The sequence below is a fragment of the Cydia pomonella genome, chromosome 20 (assembly GCF_033807575.1).
Source record: "Cydia pomonella isolate Wapato2018A chromosome 20, ilCydPomo1, whole genome shotgun sequence".
Lineage (NCBI taxonomy): Eukaryota > Metazoa > Arthropoda > Insecta > Lepidoptera > Tortricidae > Cydia > Cydia pomonella.
In genome coordinates this window covers 14,519,632-14,541,041 of record NC_084722.1, presented here as the reverse complement: position 1 = coordinate 14,541,041, position 21,410 = coordinate 14,519,632, and the positions used below count along the sequence as shown (strand labels likewise).

General features: G+C 37.7%; 1 protein-coding gene across 1 annotated transcript in view; it reads left to right on the top strand.

Moving 5' to 3' along the window:
- Positions 1 to 21,410, top strand: part of LOC133528838 (bicaudal D-related protein homolog) — a 141,665-nt gene that overhangs the window by 104,284 nt on the left and 15,971 nt on the right. Inside the window, exons 3-6 of the mRNA XM_061866325.1 lie at positions 1,001 to 1,156; positions 2,344 to 2,517; positions 4,513 to 4,762; positions 18,387 to 18,607. Coding sequence (XP_061722309.1) covers positions 1,001 to 1,156; positions 2,344 to 2,517; positions 4,513 to 4,762; positions 18,387 to 18,607 — 801 coding nt within the window. The remainder of the gene's footprint in view (positions 1 to 1,000; positions 1,157 to 2,343; positions 2,518 to 4,512; positions 4,763 to 18,386; positions 18,608 to 21,410) is intronic.

The following is a 21,410-nucleotide window of genomic DNA, read 5'->3' as shown; positions in this document are numbered from 1 at the left end:
CTGGTTATTAGGACAGAGAATACTACCTTGAGGCACACCTCGTAATTGTCATATGAATTAGCAAATTTCTCCAATTTCTCAAATGATGTAATGGATTTTTATGTTTTAAATATTTTTTCAATGTACATAATATTAGTATTTTTCATACACAGTGACAGTTTGTTGCAATTATTTTGCGTTTTTGCATAATTATATAAAATTGATACAAATAAATTGTACATGGGTACAGTAAAAACTTAACCCAATTAAAAACTATTTATTATTAGTATGTCAGTTTTTTTTAAAGATTAGTTAAGCAAATTTATCTTTGCTTTCATAGCCGTCAACACCTTTTTAACCAGTGCGTTAAATATATCACTAATTGTTCCATTAACCAGGAAACCGACTAACAATTAAGCAATTTATTATGTGCAGTTATGTTATGAATACCGTCGTTAGCATATGCATTATATACATATTATGTAAGTTTATGATGCCTTGTTGGCATATGGTGATTTTTTATAGCGTAAAAAAATTAATGATCGTGAGTCGCTGCCAAATTTTTATTTTAAGCTAACCTTGACTTTAACCTTTCGTCGATTGAACCTATTAATATTGATTAGTTATTTTAATGCGTACATTACTCGTTCATGTTTTCTAATCTAGATATTTTAGAAGACTGTTAAAAGAACAAAGTAAGATAAACAGAAATCTAGGACTAGGTTTATTAAAATAATTCTTTATATGCTAGCATATACCCTCGTCGACACAAATAACTGATAATTTATAGCTGCGACGAGATAACGTCTACTGATTGTCATTGTGTCAAGGTATGTTAGTAAATCAAAAGCGTACGATAGATACACTTTTGCTTTTACGGGAGAGAGAGAGGCATAGTCACCAATAGCCGAAAAGAGGTAGAAACGAATATGGTGCAGGGTCTGTGTTTATTGGACGTACAAAAACTAATGATAAATATAAAAAAAAAAAAACTAATTTTAGATCCTTCTTTTTCCACCAGCGCGATGAAGAGAAAGCCAGCCTCATCGCGGAGTTGACGGCGCAGAACTCGCGACTAACCGCACAGCTGAAGGAATCTTCTGCAACGGAGGCGCAGTTGATGGCACAGTTGGAGGGACTAAAGGATCAGTGTTCGATGAGGAAGACGAGTCTGCAGGTGTGCAAAAAAAAATACTAAAGAACCGTATTGTAGCGTAAGCAAAAAACACGTCTTAAAAGGTCCTTGTCGATAATATACGAGTATAACTAAACAAAGCTTCATACTAAACGTATAATTTATTTACCTGCTGATAGTGCTGACAACTTCATAATATACATCTGTGGTCTATGATATCCCTGAGATATTATCTGATTTGCAAGTAGGTAACTTGTTTTCGAAGCTTCTACTTCTTGATGTATGAATTTTAAATAATATAAAAAAATATATATATATATATTATAAACTATTTCGATCATTTATGATTTTGACAACTTTTTAATTAACATATGTGACTATATTTAAATAATAACAAACTTAGTATAAAATGTAACCTAAAATTAAAACTACCTACAAAACTAAAATTAAAACCTAAAAAAAAGGGTAACATGAGTGACCTAGCCCAATATGTTTATATTAAGCTAGATCACCCAGGTCAGAACCCTGTGGAAGGGTTCCCATAAGGCTGGCTGCATTCCCCCTTTGGATCGCTATGCCGATCCGTTGGGCGAGGAAGGAGCCAGCCCTACGGTCCCCCGTGACATCAATAATTTTTGTTGAAAGTTGCCGAATTAATTTATGAGCGCTTGGGCACCACGGTCCTAGAGTTTCGACTGCAAAAGCCACAAATATATGCCGGTCAGTGAGAGCTATATATTTGCGGCATTTTGCAGCCTCGGCAGCTATGGCCGCCCCGCCCGCTCTATATATTATTGGACATTATTACACAAATTGACTAAGTCCCACAGTAGACAGTAGACAACGATATATATAATATATAAATATTTATAAATACTTAAATACATAGAAAACACCCATGACTCAGGAACTCATGCTCATCACACGAATAAATGCCCTTACCAGGATTTGAACCCGGGACCATCGGCTTCATAGGCTGATTTATAAGATGTGAATGAATAATGATGTTAACGAATGGCTTGAACTTTACGATGCTTGACGTCTTTTCTTTCGCGTACAAAAGGTCTTGCTCAGAGCATGACAGCATTCAAAACTAGATTTTACTAATCGGATCACAGTGTATTTTATCATCAAATGGTGATTTATTTCACATTTTTTTAAATCTTTTTACATAATTATTAGCTTCATCATTTGCTGCGTAAAACAATCTTATCATGTCTTCTCAACAGGACCACGTACACAGTCTGTCATCCCTCAAAGCAGAGCTGGCTCTAGTGAGCGACAAGAAGGCCGACCTGGAGCGGAGACTGACGGGTTCCTTGCAGGACAAGGAGAACCTCATGCAGCAGCTGGATGAGGCCAACGACAGGATCGTGGCTCTTGAGAGGCAACTTAAGGAACAGGTATGGCTTAACGCTTTTTACAAGCTACATGTTCCGTTCAAATCTTGCAAGCTAAATTGGGCCCATTTCCCATTATTTGATTGAGCTGTAACTTCACATAAATATGTAAGTTGGGTGACAATACAATATTATGTTACCATCGAGCTGATCTGATGATAGAGACAGCAGGTGGCCATAGGAACTCCGTCATAAAACTACGCAACTTAATTATGTTTAGAATTAGTATAATTGTCTCGATGAGTAGTAGTTGCCTGTTAAAAAAAGTAGGTACAGTTGGCGATAAAAGTTTGTATCAAAAATGTTTTTTTTTGACGAAAACTTATTTTTTGGGCAAAAAGCTTAATTTTTGACATAAAACTTATTTTAGGGAGGAGTAATAGAGATCGCTCTGCAGGCGGTTGTTGTGTCTACGTGTATTGTACAACTAATGCAATCGACAATGACAAAACCACACCACAAGTTTATTTATTTTTCAATCACTACTAATGGCATTATCAAATTATTTTTTAATTTTATTGATCAAGTACGTACCATCTTGTGCTAAACGACTAATACCATTATATGTTAACAAGTTTTGTTATTAACCTTTGACAGGATACAAAGTGCTATGGTTATAATAATAAAAATATAGTTTGTTCCGTTTTTCTCTCAAAATTTTCTAATATACATTTTAGAAGGCGATGTAGAATTACCTGGTGCTGACTTTATATAATGAAATTTATTAATCAGAATTTACCACTATGATTTATTCTTTATTGATTTAAAAATTAGAATACAAGAATATACGTTGCAAATTCTCGACATTTGTATAGTATAGCGTATGATCTGATAACATTATCTCGAGATCGAGCACGGACAGCCACGCTCGAACTGTCATACTGAGATCGGATAAGATACTGTTGATTCAGTGAGGATATTACGAAACCAATAAGTACAGTATTTATTATATGACTGTTCAAGTATTGAGACTGTTTAAACATTGAAAACTTTGGTGTTCGGTTAAATATCATGTCTACACATCTGGATACTCTTGAATTTGTCTTTCTAGATACATATTTCATAATTATAATGTCAAGGCTGCTCGTTCTTCTTATTAAAACCACAACATATACATTTCTTATGAGTATTACAATCAGGGACATAGTAAGATACATTATTTCACATCTTTCGAATAAAAAGAGATCTAAGTGCGTGACTGTAATTACCATCATTTGCATTATTGTGTTTGCCTTTATTAAACAGTATCAGATTCTTTTATTCTTCGATGAGTTTTATACATGTGCTCTGTATTAGATGTTCTATTAAATAACTTTTTTAATACATATTAACTACTTTCTCTTTCATTATAATTTGCTATTAAAAAGATTGACTCATCAGTCTTTCCATTTATCACTTATTTGAAAAAAAAGAAACAAGACGCTAGAACCATCTTTTTGCAATTAAAACCTCATCTACAACATTACAGTACATTAAGCAATGACGTCATTATGCCTTATTTTACTCTAAAATCGGCTTTCGCATGCCATTATAAAAGCAATTGTGTTTTCATCGTAATAAGGTTCTTTTTAATTTGAAATCTGTTCTTAAATTGTGGTTAATAGCTGTTATGCAGTTCGTTATCTGATTGGTTGGAAGCTGAAACTTGAGTGTTGCCTTGGCCGCATTTTGGTTTATCATTCTTCAAATTGTAACTCGCAATCTTTGCTTTACCTTGATTGATTTTTACTAATGGAAGCATCTTTCATTTTGATTTTTTTGTTTTGATTGAAAAAAAAGAAATCTAGCACTTATATAAATTTATACTGAAATTTAAAAAAAAATTAACCGACACAAATTTACTTTGAAAAATTTACTGTTCTTCGGTATCATGTATCTAGGGATAATACCGTCAAAGTCCTTTTATCACAGTTTTGATTTCGCTTATGGATCATTCTGGATCATTCATGGAGTTTTTGTGTTAATGAACATTAATACTAACTCAACTCTTTTCCCCAGGAACACCTCTACCACAATACCCTCAAAGAGCTCGAGCGCCTCCAACGCTCTCACGACACCTTAGCCGAGAGGATCGGAACGCCAGATGCCACAGATGTCACTGAATCAGCCAGATCCCTACATGCTGAGATGGAAACTGAGCCTGAGGACGATGATGATGATGGGTGGCTGAGGAAGGAGGCGGTGCAGGTTTATAAGCAGCTGAGGGCGTTGTCGCTGCAGTTGAACACTGGGCATGATGATGATTCAGGTAAGATTATATTCAAAACCTTCAAGGGTGGTCCGCTATATCATTATTGACATCACTTTATTCGTAAATAGTATTTCTGCGAATTCAATAGTAAAGCTTTTGTAAGGGAACACACCGATTTTTTTTTAAATATAGACTTATAGATGTAGATGTATGCAGGTTTCCTCACGATGTTTTCCTTCACCGAAAAGCTAGTGGTAAATATCAAATGATATTTCGTACATAAGTTCCGAAAAACTCATTGGTACGAGCCAGGATTTGAACCCGCGACCTCCGGATTGAAAGTCGGACGTCATATCCACTCGGCCACCACCGCTTCCCCAAGTCCCCAATCCGCATTGGGCTAGCGTGGGGACTATAGCCCGAGCCCTCTCGCACATGAGAGGAGGCCTGTGCCCAGCAGTGGGACGTATATGGGCTGAATTATTATTATTTTATAGACTTATAGAATTTATTCAAGATATGGACATGATTTAAAACGTACCTTTATGTTACGTCTCCTTATGTATTAACATGTATCAATGAGAGCGTGTATAGGCCTTTATTAGTAAATCAGGTTATAATAGAAAATATCTAATGAAATCCGAGTAACAAGTACCCTCGCAATGTAGAGCGATGATCTGCTTTCATTCGGGAATGCTGTCTCATTTCTCGTCAAAAGGTCCTCGCACATCCTTTCCTCCTTCTTCCCCTTTATGATAGATAATTTTAATACGAAATGGAAAGCTGTCCCCAATATTAAAATTCAGCCCAAATATCAGCCTACCACCAACGTCACGCCATCGACTCGAACTACTATCGTTGCCACTGTTACTCACAATCCGTAAACCTTATTCCAAAGGACATGAGGTATATCTACAGTTAGTTACTGTTGCTGGTACACGCCGTACTGACACGCTACTGCGTTACGTGGAAACTGTTCTATTTTGTAATGATTGCGCAGTATAACGTACGATAATACGTCCGTATCGATCTGTCAATAGTGAAGTTGTCTATGTGAGAGATGTACATAATACCTACCCATACTAAAGTAGCTATTTTCCTAACTACGTATCTTCTTTTTAATAGGGTTACACTGGTTAGGACCCAAAGTAAATTTTGTATCGATTTTTCATACGCAGACCACCTAGACACGAGATTTGAATATGCTGACTGCCATCTAATCTAATCTTAACCTCCGAATTGAAAGTGGACATACATAATAGGCATTACACATAATTTTTGCTATTACAGTTGCCGACTTATTTCTGATGTGAATTTTAAAATTGAATCGGGTCTATTTTAGTGTTCTACTCCTGGGTTAAGGTTTCCCCTTTTTCGTTTGGCTTTGGGTGGGGAGAGCATAATCCTGCCACCATTTATGACCGCGGCCCTGCAAAACTTCCCGCTTTGTCGCTTGCCATAAGGACGAGATTTGCTTGTATGACAAGGCGTCCTTATGGCAAGCGAGAAATAGCGATGTTTTTCCGCCCGCGGTCACATTTGCTGCATGTGCTTTTTGGTTTGTCTCTGCTCCTGCCATTATGTGGATGTAAAACCCAATTCCCAAAATGAAATGGCATTAAACACAATATCGTTACAGCTTGCAAAACTTTAATTCCGACAATTCGGTAGCATTACTACTAGTAGCGTTGAGCAACTGTCGGCGATTCCACGGACAATGAAAATCGCACTCGAGGAACCTTGATTAGTCATAAACTCGTATTTATTGCGAATGCGATTACTTTTGAAACAGCATTATTAACTAAAATAATGTAATTGTATACAATTAATTCCTTTCGCAGATACTCGTACCGTCCATTATTATAGGTACTCCCTTCGATCGTGTCTTAATTTATTGCCACTCGTTGCGAATGTCCTACTTTTCACACTGTACTCATAAAAGACCATTCGACTATGCTTTACCTAATCTACCAACGCGCAACGTTTTCATGCTTACCTACGTATGTTAGAGTATATTTAAGGTATAGAGGCGTATTTTATCCTAGGGCCAAGGAGGCCATGGCCCGGTGCGCCAGGCTGCGGAGGGGCGCCAAAGTAGATTTTTTTCTTATATGAAATACTTTATCTTCACATAATGGGGCGGCAAAGCTAACTGGCTCGGGGCGCCAAATCGTTAAATACTCCTCTGTATAGAGGTCTATCTTAAGAAGGTTTTGTGTTTGCAAGTATTTATCTTTTACAAAAAAAATCTTTGCCCATTTTCCTTTGGAAAGCCTGAGAGTTTTACCATTTACGTATTTCTGTTGTTTTTCCGAATGCACTCTGACGTTGCGGCCCAGTGTGGACAGCTGTTGTATTGTTAGCTCTTTCAAGTACGTATTCCATTGTTTCGTGTACTATTACAAAATTTAAAAGTCATTATAGACTATGAAAGTAGGAGTTACTTATTACGTTTTTAAAAATTGTACGATTGCGTTGTTGGCGTTTTGTTTGCTCTATGTGGTCTTACTATCACTGCCAATGTATCTACGTATTGTTAAACAGTAAAATGTATGACAATGTAGCTATGTAAGACTGTCGTCTCGTCAGTCATACATGTTAGTTTAACATAAACAATAAGGAAAGCTTAATGTTGGCATGACTGCTGCACAAAATCTACCTAGTAGGGGTACTTAAACTTCCACTGAAATTTGACCACCATTTGAAGGCTCCCTAGGCTGTTTAATTTTAATATCATTGTCTTTTTTAAAGCGGCCCTCTTGGGTGTCTGGTTCAATAATATATCAGCGAGTCTCGAATAGAATACAGTGTATACATTTACTCGTAATACGGGCAAACCTTTATGTGATTGGAATTGATAGGACCTATGAAGTATATGCAGATAACTTTTTCTTAGAAATACAATGAAAATATTACATTAAAATAAGAGTAACTTAAAAATACTTTAATACGTGATTACACGGATAAATTCTATGTCTGATTTGACTTATTTCCCGTATTGGATTTACACAAAAAGTAAGAAATATTGCAGATCACATGGAATTTATCGGCCGAGGCAATGGTCGATAACAGGCTTTCTTATTTACTGGTCGAAGTGTTGTATCCTATTTTTCTGTTCAACGGAGCTGGAAAGCGGCAACTTTGTTTAGCGCAACGTGCCGAAACAGAAAAGACTAATTAATAATAGCTAATTAAATTACCTCAATAATGCCTGTAGTAATTGTAGGGCAAACTACACATTACGCACCGATGTATACTCTCATATACCACTCACAACATTTGTTTTTTGTCGTCTATTTTCTTTATGGGCTTGCAGAGAAGAACCACAGCTGTGATTTTGTGAAATTTTGAGTGAAAATAACATTTAATTTCAAACTAGAAATAAATATTAAAGCAAGAAATATTACTTTGCTAATCCGCGAGAAAATAACGTGCTAGTTAATCAGTGCTAACCCGTTATACTTACTTGCGTATTGTACAATACGCAAGTAAGTATAACGGGTTAGCACTGATTAACTAGCACGTTATTTTCTTACGGATTACAAAAGTAATATTTCTTGCTTTAATTAGCATGGATTTCCGCAAAGTAACGCCTGATTCTATGAATTCTTAGAAATAAATATACCTATATATGCATCTATTTCGCCTTAAACTTTTAGTACCTATTGCGTTTCAATAGTAGGTAGTTGAAATATGGCATGCCAGCCAACCATTCCACACTCTTATTGTGTTTCCGATCGATTGCCGAAAGAACCAGGTTACGGAGCAAATACCACGAAGTTCACTTCCTTAGTGTGTAGTTCAATAATATGGCATCGTACTTTTCCATGGCTGTAACATTGTGACATCAATGTCTTGAAGTGATGAAATTAGTTACTGAGGCGACATGATTCACTACTTCTTGAACTGATTAGAAACAATAAGGAGATTTGTCAAAACAATTTTCAGCATGCTTAAATTCTATCCGCTATTTTATGGCTCCTCTACACGACGCCCCAGCAATAGACCAACGAGATGGCCATGCGATGGTTGAGAGCACGCACTATATCCCATCGCCATCCCGCCGCGCCATAAGCCATCCGACCCTCTCACTACACGCTGGTTTATCTTAGTGGGCCGGTATTATGAGCTGATGGCCCATCGTGTAGAGGAGCCATTTAGGGTCTGCTATGGTCGAGCATTCAAGTTTTATTTTGTCCTAGAACAACTATTTCAAGTGGATTTTATTAACCAGACTGTGTTTTGCGATATTGCAATATCATATTGTCCTTGTGTTAACAGCTCTTCAATCCAAGACTTCCAAACATACCTACTTACTCTAGCTGGAAAATATTAATAATAATTAAAACACACATTGCGTATAATATGCTTAAAATATAAACGCCTTAATCAAGTGGCTTCCGCTATAGTTGCGTGAGTGTTAGTAGGGCACTAAAGTTATGACGTGATCTAAATAGATTTGCGACCTTTGCCGTTATACCATAGACTATAGAACAAGATAGTGTGGCGCGGCACGACAATGATCTAATCTTTGCGTAACAAAGCGATTTAGATTTGGGATATACATTGCTCCTTCTTGAATGGTTGTGGCGTTTGTTACGTTGGCGTGTTTGTTGGCGTTGGTTTGTTGTTGTGGTGTTGTGTTAGTACTGATTTAAGCGTAGCGGTCATTGTCATATAGGTATCTAAGGGCCTTACGGGCAATAAGAATGAGGCCAGTACAGCGGTGTCACGCACACGAATTCACAATCGTGCAGTCTAACGCCACAACGCGATTGGTCGATGACTACTGCTTGGAGTCCCGTAAGTAAGTAGTACAAGTGTTACTTACCATCTCATTCTAACAGATATAGCTGCCTTCAACGCAAGAGGAACAATTTACAGGAAATAGTTTCGTTGGTCAGTTTAGAGGTATATTGACCCGACAATTTCCAAAAGGTTACGAATTTGAATCTCACTCGAGGCGGTACATTTTTCCATATAATGTTCAGTCATGACAAAATTTTAGTAGTAAATACACTATGACCCTCAACTCGTGACCTGCCCCGTTTCCGTGGGTGTTTTGCATGGTGCCGAAATGTACAGAATGCCATGCGCCGATCGGAGACGGCTCGCGGTGGTACAGTCGATGTTGGTAAACATGTAAATGTGTTAAAAGTTCGTTGTAGGAAGGGTTAGTACAATGAATTGTGGTTCCTATTCCGCTCTGTACAAGGTCGTGGAAAACTAATCGCTCAAAGAGTATTGAAAGTCGTGGAACAGTCCCTATGGAGATATTCATAAACACCTAAATATTAAGTCAAACAAACCATTGGATAATGGTTTGTCTTTATCCATTATTTTGGCATTTGTTTTTGTTAGACAGGGAAAAAATAACAGATGTTTGCTAAGTTTTATGAATAAGGGGGTAGTGTTTGTTTACGCACATTTTGTTCCTGAAATCTCTCCCAAATATTGTGTTGGTCATCATCTCATCATGCTATAAATGGTGCCCACGAGGAACCCGAGAGATTTTAACCACGCATTTCTGAGGCCGAAAGAAGGAAAATATGTGACATTATCTATGAAAAGGGACCTTATTGTCGATGGCGCTTGTTTATAATATGGGAGCATCGTTGATAATGGCGTAAGCGCCACCGACAATAAGGTTCCTTTTCATAGATAATGTCACATATGTTATTTGGTCCCATAGTGGCAAAGTCGCCATCAAAACGGCGTTTTGCACTTAGTAACAAACCATGTTATTTTTTGTAAGTGGCTTTAACTCTGAATTTAGGCGAATTCCAAAAAAGTTTATAGGGCATTTTAGTCTTTAAATATGATCAGGAACATACTGTTAAAATCTCTCGCAAAGCTCACGGGCACCGTGTATAACTTGCCTTTGTTATAAGACTTATAAGATAAGCATTCCGATACGTTTACTGAGAAACAGGCAAACAGGTAAAGTGTGTTAAGTGTGTCCTAACCTTGCAAGGAGTTTATTGTTGGTTGTTATTGTTAGCCGCTGTCCTACATTTGATGTTGTTTTTATTGCTACTCGTTTGGGGAGAAAGGCTATGCGTGAACGTTGAACAATTTTACAAAAAACATATTCCGTAAAACCGCTTATAATCCAGTACTATGGTCCTACCTATAGTCCACAAGTTCACCACGTAATTCAATATTATGAAACCATCCTTTTTTTGGAGTTGCTTGAGTTTTTAGGGTTCCGTAGACAAATGGCAAAAAACGGAACCCTTATAGATTCGTCATGTCTGTCTGTCCGTCCGTATGTCACAGCCACTTTTTTCCGAAACTATACTGTTGAAACTTGGTAAGTAGATTTAGGTATTCTGTGAACCGCATTAAGGCTTTCACAACGCAAAGGGATAGGTCTTCAAAAATAATATTGAGGTTTCTAATTTTTTTTTTCTAAACTGAATAGTTTGCGCGAGAGACACTACCAAAGTGGTAAAATGTGTCCCCCCCCCCCTGTAACTTCTAAAATAAGAGAATGATAAAACAATAAAAAAACTATGATGTACATTTTACCATGCAAACTTCCACCGAAAATTGGTTTGAACGAGATCTAGTAAGTAGTTTTTTAATACGTCATAAATGGCACGGAACCCTTCACGGGCGAGTCCGACTCGCACTTGGCCGCTTTTTTAGTACTATCCTATACTAGCGGGTGTCATTTTTTAGGTGATACAAGATATACAGTATGTAAAATAAATAGTGGGGATCCGTTTAAGGACATATTCGCTGTAGTGGTCTGATTAGGAAAAAGTAGAAGAAACATTATTATATGAACCGAAAAAAAAACTGTGGGGCAGGTCGTCCAAGTTGGTCAACTCTTCATACAAATGCCACATTTTATGTTACACCTTCTATGCAAGCGATTATACTCGTTTCTATGATCAACTTTTACTATAGCAGCAACATTGATATCACAAAAAATCCTGCTCTCCATTTTTTGCTATGTCAGGGTTCTTTTCATAATAAAAGTTGCTCACAGTAATACATACACTCGCGTAGGTATATATTTATTTTATCACTAAAATACTTTATTTTAATTATAACAAATTAAAATTATATTAAAAAGACATTAACAGAATTACTAAAAAAATATCATAATAAAATAAAGAATGACTATCCAACGACCTCAGCTGACGTCACATCGTCCAACATTACTCGATACGTAAAGAAACCGCGTTGCACAATGCGAGTGCGCCGCCCTTGTGGTCGCGTTCCGGTTTCATCTCCAGGCGGATCTGAGTGCGTGTAAGGTTTTTTCAAAGCGTGTTCACATTGCCCGATCCAATCAATCACAAATCCTTGGTTACTGCAATATGTCACCTTTAAAGTACCTACGCCATTTGTGAGAACTACTCTTCGACCTCGCCCCACACCTCTTTTTATAATTCCCAGCACCAACACAGTAACTTTAGTCACCAGTCCTCTGTATGTAGCACTGAATCACATATATAATATCCTTCTATTCGACCCCCAGACAGACATATTTTCACAGAAGGAACCGAGACTCCTAGCCACAGCAACTCGGTATTTGGATTCGATCTCCATACCCTCGACTATACCGTCACAATATTAGTATTATTAGTCATTTATATAGTATATATATAATAATAATATATAAATAAATATTATAGGACATTATTACACAAATTGACTAAGTCTCACAGTAAACTCAATAAGGCTTGTGTTGTGGGTACTTAGACAACGATATATATAATATATAAATATTTATAAATACTTAAATACATAGAAAGCACCCATTACTCAGGAACAAATATCCATACTCATCACACGAATAAATGCCCTTACCAGGATTTGAACCCGGGACCATCAGCTTCGTAGGCAGGGTCACTACCCACTAGGCCAAACCGGTCGTCATCGTATATAGTAGTAATACAATAATTTGTTATGTTTATACAGTTTATCCGTTTCGTATAGTGTTGTCTAGTTAAACTAAGTTCAATTTATAGTAATTTACATGCTTCAATGTCCAATGTCGGATATCCATTGAAGAAAACCAGCTGCTAGAATAGAAAATGTATTGAGAGCTTCGTCTATATATTTTCCATCTCTGTTCCTATACAGTAAAAAATGACTGGGTCGTGAAAAATTGTCTTATTATATTTTATTTTGTTCAAGGGTTCAACTACTTATCCTATACTTATGTTATATCACAGAATAAATGAGAGTACTACCGTACAGAAGTGAAACTTCCTACAAAACCTAAGTTTGTCAGCGATTCAGGGAAGAAATATGCTGTCCCTTTCTAATGTACGGCAATATCCCTTTCGGCCATATAGAGTTGACAAAATTCAAGTCAATATCTTATCTGTGGTCGTGCACGTATAAGGACGTCAAGTTGTGCCAACCTTAATAATTGTTCGGAGCAATGCTGAACGGAGCTGAGAAAAGCCGAAAGGAGGAGTGTCGCCCCATTGCCTATATATGTACTATAAAGGATGAGTATACAGTGACCTCAGCTTACACATACCTATTATGTATCCGGGAAAGAAACCGCGTTGCACAATGCACATGCGACGCCCTTGCGGTCGAGCTTTGGTTTCATCTCGACGCGGATCTGGGTGCGTGTGAGGTTTCTTTTAGTCGACATGAATCAACGATGTGAAAACCCGCTGTTTTGTAGACTATTAAATTACTTATTTATTCCTAAAACTTAGTAAACGTCTGTCACGACAAGGGGACAACGGGGGGCAAAGCCCCCCACATTAAAACTAAAGCGTGTCTAAACCGCTATTTTCATCTTGTTTTCATTTTTACAAGCTTTTATTTTACTTTCAACTGACCGTTGTCTGTTTGTAATCAAATCTTGCAAGTTAAATTTGATCCACTTCCCGGTTTCCGATGAAGCTGAAAATTTGCATACATATGTAAGTCGGGTGACAATGCAATATCCTTGCATAGTAGACACAATATTAGTACAAATTTTCTAGATAAACACACGCGTTAGTTCAATATAAACTTTCTCGTGTCCATTTTCGCGACAACCGGCCGTCGGATGCAGATATCGTCGCAATCGCACCTAATCAGGGGCGAGATGGACAGCGCGAGTTATGGGACGTGCGCGGGGTGAATAGAGATGATATAAGGATTGTTGGTTAGCCAATTGACGCACTCGTGACCATGTGTGCTGGTTTATGAGTTTAATGACACTAATTACAAAAACGGAAACGACATTTTTTATAAGAGATATATTTGTTTGGAAATCAAACGAAAAAAAAAAACGATTGTTCAAACGGCTGGGTATGAACCAGTCTCTTCTGCATTCGCGGCAGATGCCATAACCCACCTATAACCATTTGACGACCGGTCTGGCCTCGTGGGTAGTGACCCTGCCTATAAAGCCGATGGTCCCGGGTTCAAATCCTGGTAAGGGCATTTATTCGTGTGATGAGCATGGATATTTGCTCCTGAGTCATGGGTGTTTAATACATAAATTGAAGTATTTATAAAATATTTATATATCATATATATGGTTGTCTAAGTACCCTCAACACAAGCCTTATTGAGCTTACTGTGGGACTTAGTGAATTTGTGTAATAATGTGCTATAATATTTATTTATTTATTTATAAACACTAGGCCGCTTGAGTCACGGCGGTACTGGAGGCCTTGGTTACTTTCTTTCATAATACCTATTGAGATTGAGAGGAATTGATGTTTGATGTTTTTCGAAAAAATTGGTCTTATATTGCTATCGTCAGAGATGCTTGGAAGAAAGAGAGAGAGGCCTTTGCCAAGTAGTGGACACAATAGGCTAATGATTAAATAAATAAATAAAATATGACATCTATTTTACTATATTATATGGTAGTGTTTCTACTCAAAATAGTGTTTCTATTCCAACAAAAATGTAACACAAAGACAAATCAAATAAAAACTTTAATAAATAATCATCGCCTAACCCTTTACAGTGTTGCCCGAGGCATTGTTCCCAAGACGTTTTCTTTTGTCCAATAAATATAAAATAAATAAACATGTTTAAACGCAATCAACCAATTTCTTGCCTCAACGCGTTCGCCCCGCGCTTATCACTTGCATCACAATACATTATCAGTTGCAACACTGGACGGCGTTATGCAACAGCGGTAACGCAGTCATTGTGCGGTTTATGCATTTTATACAATGGGGCTAATCCGGCTGCAAAATAAGGACGAGTTTAGTTCCGTGTGCATTTAAAAGTACTTTTTCTCAAACTTGCTATGAAATGATGACATGACTTACGTCAAATTAGGTCCGGAAATACTACATATCAGGTGCGATGAGTGAAGATGATATGTAAAGGAATTTCATACTCCCTTACACACCTAGGACTGTAAAGCAACCTTCTTTTGTTTTTTAACGTCAAATTGTGACACAACGTCTTGGCATCCAACCAGCAACTAGCTTCAGTTAGCTTGGTACGGTGATTTGTTGTGCATATTCGTTGCTAAGCAACGGCGGTGGCGCATCGCGCGGACGCGCGGACTTACGCGCGTAAGGTTGTACACCGCTAGTAGAGTGGCGAGCCGAGTAGGTCGCCACAAAACAAATTGACTATTTTTTTTTGTTTTACTTGCAAGTTTGAGAAAAGCACTATACATATCTCGGCGAGAAACGGGGTTGCCGGCCGCGTAACTCTATCCGTATATATCTACTTGGCCTGCAACCCTACGTTTCCCGGCCTCTATAGTAATGTACTATAAGAAACTATTTAGGTTTCACTATATCCCTACTATATAATATTATAAATTAAAGGTACCTCTGTCTGTCTGTCGACTTGTCTGTTACCTCTTCATACTTAAGCGCACGCAGCACGCTTAAGCAGTGTTGAACGCATGCGTTAACGGAATATAGGTATAAAAAATGACAATGTGCTTACCGCTGTGTTTACCGCGTAAACCAATATAAGATAATCTAATGTAAAATGACATTTTTCCTACATTCCGTTAATCGTATGCATTCAAAACTGCGTTTATTGTTTTAACTTTTTGACCGCCAAAGACGTCATATGACGCGCGCGGCTACAGCCCAATATCAACCTTCATGCGTACCGACAAGGTTCACGATTACCAACGATGCTCCCATATTATATACAACGCCGCGCTACGCAATGCGGCGTAAGAGCCATCGACAATAAGGTCCCTTTTCATAGATAATGTCACATATTATGAAGCAGTACCTAAACACGAATACTTTATTATTTACTTACGATACTTCTGGTCTTGTAAGACCATACTTAAACATATTATCATTATTAATAATAATCTTGCAGTGAAATTTTAACCTTAACTTATTATTTCAACTAGGACTTTAAGAATAAGTACAGTTTCAATATTTCCCTTTACCGAAGGCCTACCTCCTGACAACATGTCATCATTTGCTTAATCAACGCAATAAACAAACAACGTAATAAGTCAAGTTTTTACAATTGCTACAAATAATGTAACCACGCATTCCCACACTTTATATCCCCTAGGTAATGGGTATTGGGCAACGTGTACACTTGTACAGTCATCATCAGAAGTACCGGATCAGACTAATATGCGTCAAAAGTATCTGCCAGTCTCTAATAGCTTATCGTAAAGAGATGTCTCTATAATGTCGCTTAGCTAAAAATACCGCGTAAGTCAAAAATTGGCCATGACAATAAGTTCGCGACCGATTGGTTGGTGACGATCGGTCTGGCCTATTGGGTAGTGACCCTGCCTATGTGTTATGAGCACAGATATTTGTACCTGAGTCATCGATGTTTTCTATGTATTTACGTATTTGTATATTATTATATATATCGTTGTCTGAATACCCACAACACAAGCTTTCTTGGTTTACCTTGCAGCCTACCGTACCGGCAGATACTTTTGGCACATTGTTTCCTCCGCTACTATTGATGCTGACTGTACCAACAGTACCTAATACAGACCACCGATGAACCTTATGTCTTCGCAATAAGGTTTAAAAATCGACAGTTAACAATATGGAAGATGGCACGACCGAATAGCAACGTCTATGATCAGCTTTACGACCCATTGTGTTTGTGATAGCAGTTCATTTGTGATTTTCTGACGATGTTACCACAGGTTGAATTGGTTGACATTACGATTAAAGATAATTTTTCCAGTCCGAGTTCTAAAGATAATATCAAAAACGCTCTTGCCAGGCATATAAGCTACGCCCGTTGCTACGCATATACGATAATTGTTACATTTGGATCAAATGTAGCATTTACTTATACATATGCGTCCACGGTCGGCAAAACATCCCACTTTCTCGCTTGCTATAAGGACGCTTTGACAGGTTATTCGTACAAACATACAAGCAAATCTCTTCCTTATGGCAAGCGACAAAGTGGGACGTTTTGCCGGTCGTGGGCATATGTACAATAAATCACAATTTAAGCTGCCTACTTCGGTACGAAAGCCAACGAACGTATACCTTTGTTTGTACTTTATCACAGTTTAATTTCAAACTTGATTCCCAAATATGTTATGGTGTCAGGGATACTAGTCTTACTTTTATTTTAATTTTATATTATTTATTTGGGGCATTAACAGCGATACAAAACATATAGCATAGTGGACATCAGAAAACATAGCCAATAACAGATGTCCACAAAAGTACAAATAACATGCAATAACTAAGTGGAAACAAGACATTACAAAAAAGGAAGTTTAAAAGCATTTTATACAAAGTAGCTGCATAACGTGTGGGTGTGTTTTGTTTGAGTGCGTGCGTGTGTGTGTTCGTCCTGTGTATGTGACTGTATAGTTGTTAGTTTTGTAGCTGGCCCCCAACGGCTTATCCTTTGTCTATCGCGCGTGCCAGTGGTTTTAGTTAACAATAGACAAAAGATTAGCCGCTGCGGGCCAGCTTCAAATTGAACGACTATACTTGAATGTATAGCGTGAGACGTATGTGTGATTTATTTATGTATCTAGTTAGATTTGCAATTATATATTACCTATAGTTATATGTATCCGTATGGTACGGTAACTACTTTAAAAAGAATCACTTGCTCAATGACGCAGCACTAACGACATACGTATTAATTCACTTTCCACACAAGCCAGTTATCCCGTAAAACACCATAACCTCGTTGTTTTAAGTCGGTCAAGCCTGAGCCGTGCTAATTGTTCATTGTTTCGCCACATTCCCATGTTTAGAACTAATCACTATGGCGAAACTGAACCAACAGTGACGCTGGTAATTATCGGGAGAGATCAAGTGGAAATAATCGCTAAGTAGTTAAGTCAATAAGGTGTTTATGAAATCTTAATTCTTGGTTAGGTTTGAATAATGTTGTTTTTAAGGCAGAAATATATTATCAATACAAACTCAATATTGATTTTAAATCAGATCTCAGATATAGACAAATGGTCTTAGACTTCTTTCCGACCCCCTAACACTGATAGTGATCGAAGACCGGCAAACCAGTTAATCTTAGCTATTACCTATGCTTATTTAATAATAAGCCTTATTATGTTAAGGCATTCCTTTTTTGTCTTATTCCGAAAAAAATATGAAAGGGAAAGCTTCTAATTTTGTGTTAGTTTAGTTACTACAACTTTAATTGTAACTAACTAAACGCATACCAAATGTTGGTTTACCAATGATATTACGGTACATTCCATATAAAATGGTTTCTAAAATTCCATTTCTATCTTCCGCAGGTCTCCACTCCGACCTATCCATCTCGTCTCTCGACGGTGACGAAGCCTCCACCCTCCGTCGCGGCGCCCTACTCGCCGCCTGTGCGGACGCCGTGGCCGCGTACGCAACGCTCGAGGGATCTAGAGTGCGCGACTCCATCGCAGCGCATGCGCGTAGGGCGTTAGAAAGAGAGAGGCAGATCGATGAGAAGAATGAGGTGATTGCGGATCTGTCGTCTAAGGTGAGTTTTTATTGTAAAAAGAATCGGGTCATTATCTAGAAGTAGATGAAGGCGGACTTCTGTATATGCGGTTGGTGAATTTTCATTAAGCGCGTGGGCTCGTGTAGAGAGCGAGCCTTAAAGGCAATCGGTCCATTACGTACAAGTGGATCGGTCTCAGTCTATTAAGGACAGACTTTTCCATATCATTCGTTATTTCAGTTATTTGACAGAATGGATGCCGTCGTCGTGTGGATCGCCGTGCCGGATAATATGATACGTACGATACCACGAGTGTATGCAATACACTCATGCGCTGCATTTGCGAATTCATAAACAAATTCAAGATACTTAACTACATGATTTCCCTGACAATTCAACTTCAACAACAGGTGTACAACAGTTTGATCGTCTAAGGGCTATTCAGAGTTAGCCACTAACAGGGTTAAATTGTACTGGTAACTCCGGGTTTAACCGGTTAACCCCGAGTTAGTGGATAACCCAGGATTAGTGCAAGTGGCCTTAAGTTAATATTTTCCAAATACATTTTTTATAGTTTCATTGGTTATTCACAATCGATTACATCATCGATGTCACATTGCAAATAAGTCTGATGTCAAGACCGTCGCCACCGTGTGAAAATTAACAAGAATCGGACGTTTCTTATCGACTCGGTATCGAATCGATTGCGATTGCTAACGATATTTCAAGCACCGCAGAAACAGAGTTCTAGCACTAACTTGACGATATTTCATTTAACGCTTTTGCTGTAGGCAGTAGTTTGATCCTTCATATTACATATTTGCCGTTTTATTAGTCAGACGGCGGATTGCCCCGCCAGAACTCAGGAGGAAGGACGCCTTGCTTCGGGAAGTGTCCAAGATCCAAAACAATCCTAACCTACCATGTTTCGCAGAGTTTTTAGAGCCAAACAAGCAACGCCTCAAATCTAGAAATCCCTCGTGTAGTATCGCCAAACACCTAACAGATACTCAATATAATCTAAAACGCGAGTGGGCAAAATCGTGGTATTTATCAATGGCGGGAAAACTAGGCTCTGAAATTACGCCTGGCTCCAGAATAATGGGTTCGGACCTCCCTAGAAGAGACTGGTGTAGACTTAATAGACTTCGTACTGGTCACGGTCGATGCGCCTACTACAAACACCGCTGTGGGTGGGTGGATTCTCCGGCCTGCAGCTGCGGTGCGGAAGCCCAAACCATCCAGCACATAATTCAAGACTGCCCTATAATGCGTTATGTCGCCGGTCCTCCCGAAGACCTGATCACCCTGAGCGACGAAGCCATGAAGTGGCTGACTGGTCTATGTGTAGACATTTAATTAATTATATTGTCTCTTATTTTTACGATATGTATGCCATACGATTAAATAAAAATTAGTCAGATTATACATTAGGTAGATAGTTGTGTTTTTGTATAAGTATGAATTTGTCAATAATGATAACTTTTGAATGCTATCGTTAAGTTGCTTCTTCGTAATTGAAATTAACCACATTGCGTTTAACATTTTCGTCCTAACATAATTCCGTTTCTAAGTCTTTCCGTCTTGCTCGCTCAAGACAAGGATCTTTCTTTATTCTTCAATTTGGCACATAGGATTATCGCGTTTTATTTCGCCGCTAGGGGCGCTAGTGTACACGAAGGTCTTCCATAATTTCAAATGCATAGAAGTTTTAGGGGTTGCAAGCTAGTTCAACGCTATATTTTACTCCTTCTTGTGGTATATCTTTTTCCAGCTTTTATTAATCATTCAATAAAAAGTGGTGGTTATAAAAAGTCCCAACTAATATACGAGTAAGTATATGCAAAATTAAACAGGTTTAAAAAACAGCATATTTAGATGGTAAAATACCTTTGCGTATATTAAAAGGTATTGATTTTTATAGAATAAGTATAGCAGAATTTTGAGATCTGTTTTTCTGGACCTCACTCTACAGTGACGCCAACTGGTGAGCACAAAAACGGTAGCCCTCATAATTATTGTCAAAAACTACTACAAAAAAGATAGGAATCAAAATCACAACTATTTTGAGCCAGAAATAAGTATGACTATACTCTGTATCTTTAGGTACTTAAATAAAAGTAAACAAATAATTTGTAATTTTTCGGGTAGTTATAACATTTATTGGTTAACCAACCAAATACAAAACCGCCTGGATCTGTCACTGAACGACCTGACTTTAACCTACATTATTTAATCGTGTAATGTTTTCATCTACCCTCAACTGATGGTTTAAGGAGCCATTTGAGGGTAGATTTTGTTTACTTTTTTTTAAATACCTACAGATACAGAGTATAGGTATCACTAATTTACTTAATCATGTAGTTACAAGCTGTCTGACGCTTGACCTGCAACCGAAGACAGCTAAACACTCAATCGAACAATACACACAGTGTTATTGCATGTAAAAATTTGACAGAACAATAGTACATTGTAACAATCAATACGAACAAAACCTATGAGTTGATATTTTTGTTATTGTTACAAATACTCATAACAATATTAACAATACAGTGGGTAATGAATGGGCAGTCTCATACGTTTGAACAGCAGTTCAATAAATCTTTCTCGACAACACGCAACTTTATATCCTACTTTAGCTATCTACTTGTAAGTCATTCTAATATCACTTACGTTCGAGTTTAATTTAGTCTCTATTGCCAATATATTAAGTGTTTTTTTACAATGATTCTTACAAAAATTGCGCATCAAATTTGGGTCGCAAGGTGAACTGACAAATTCGCAAAACGTGAGCCACAGCTTAAGGAGATTACGATAGATCTTTGTTAATCTGGCTGTCCGG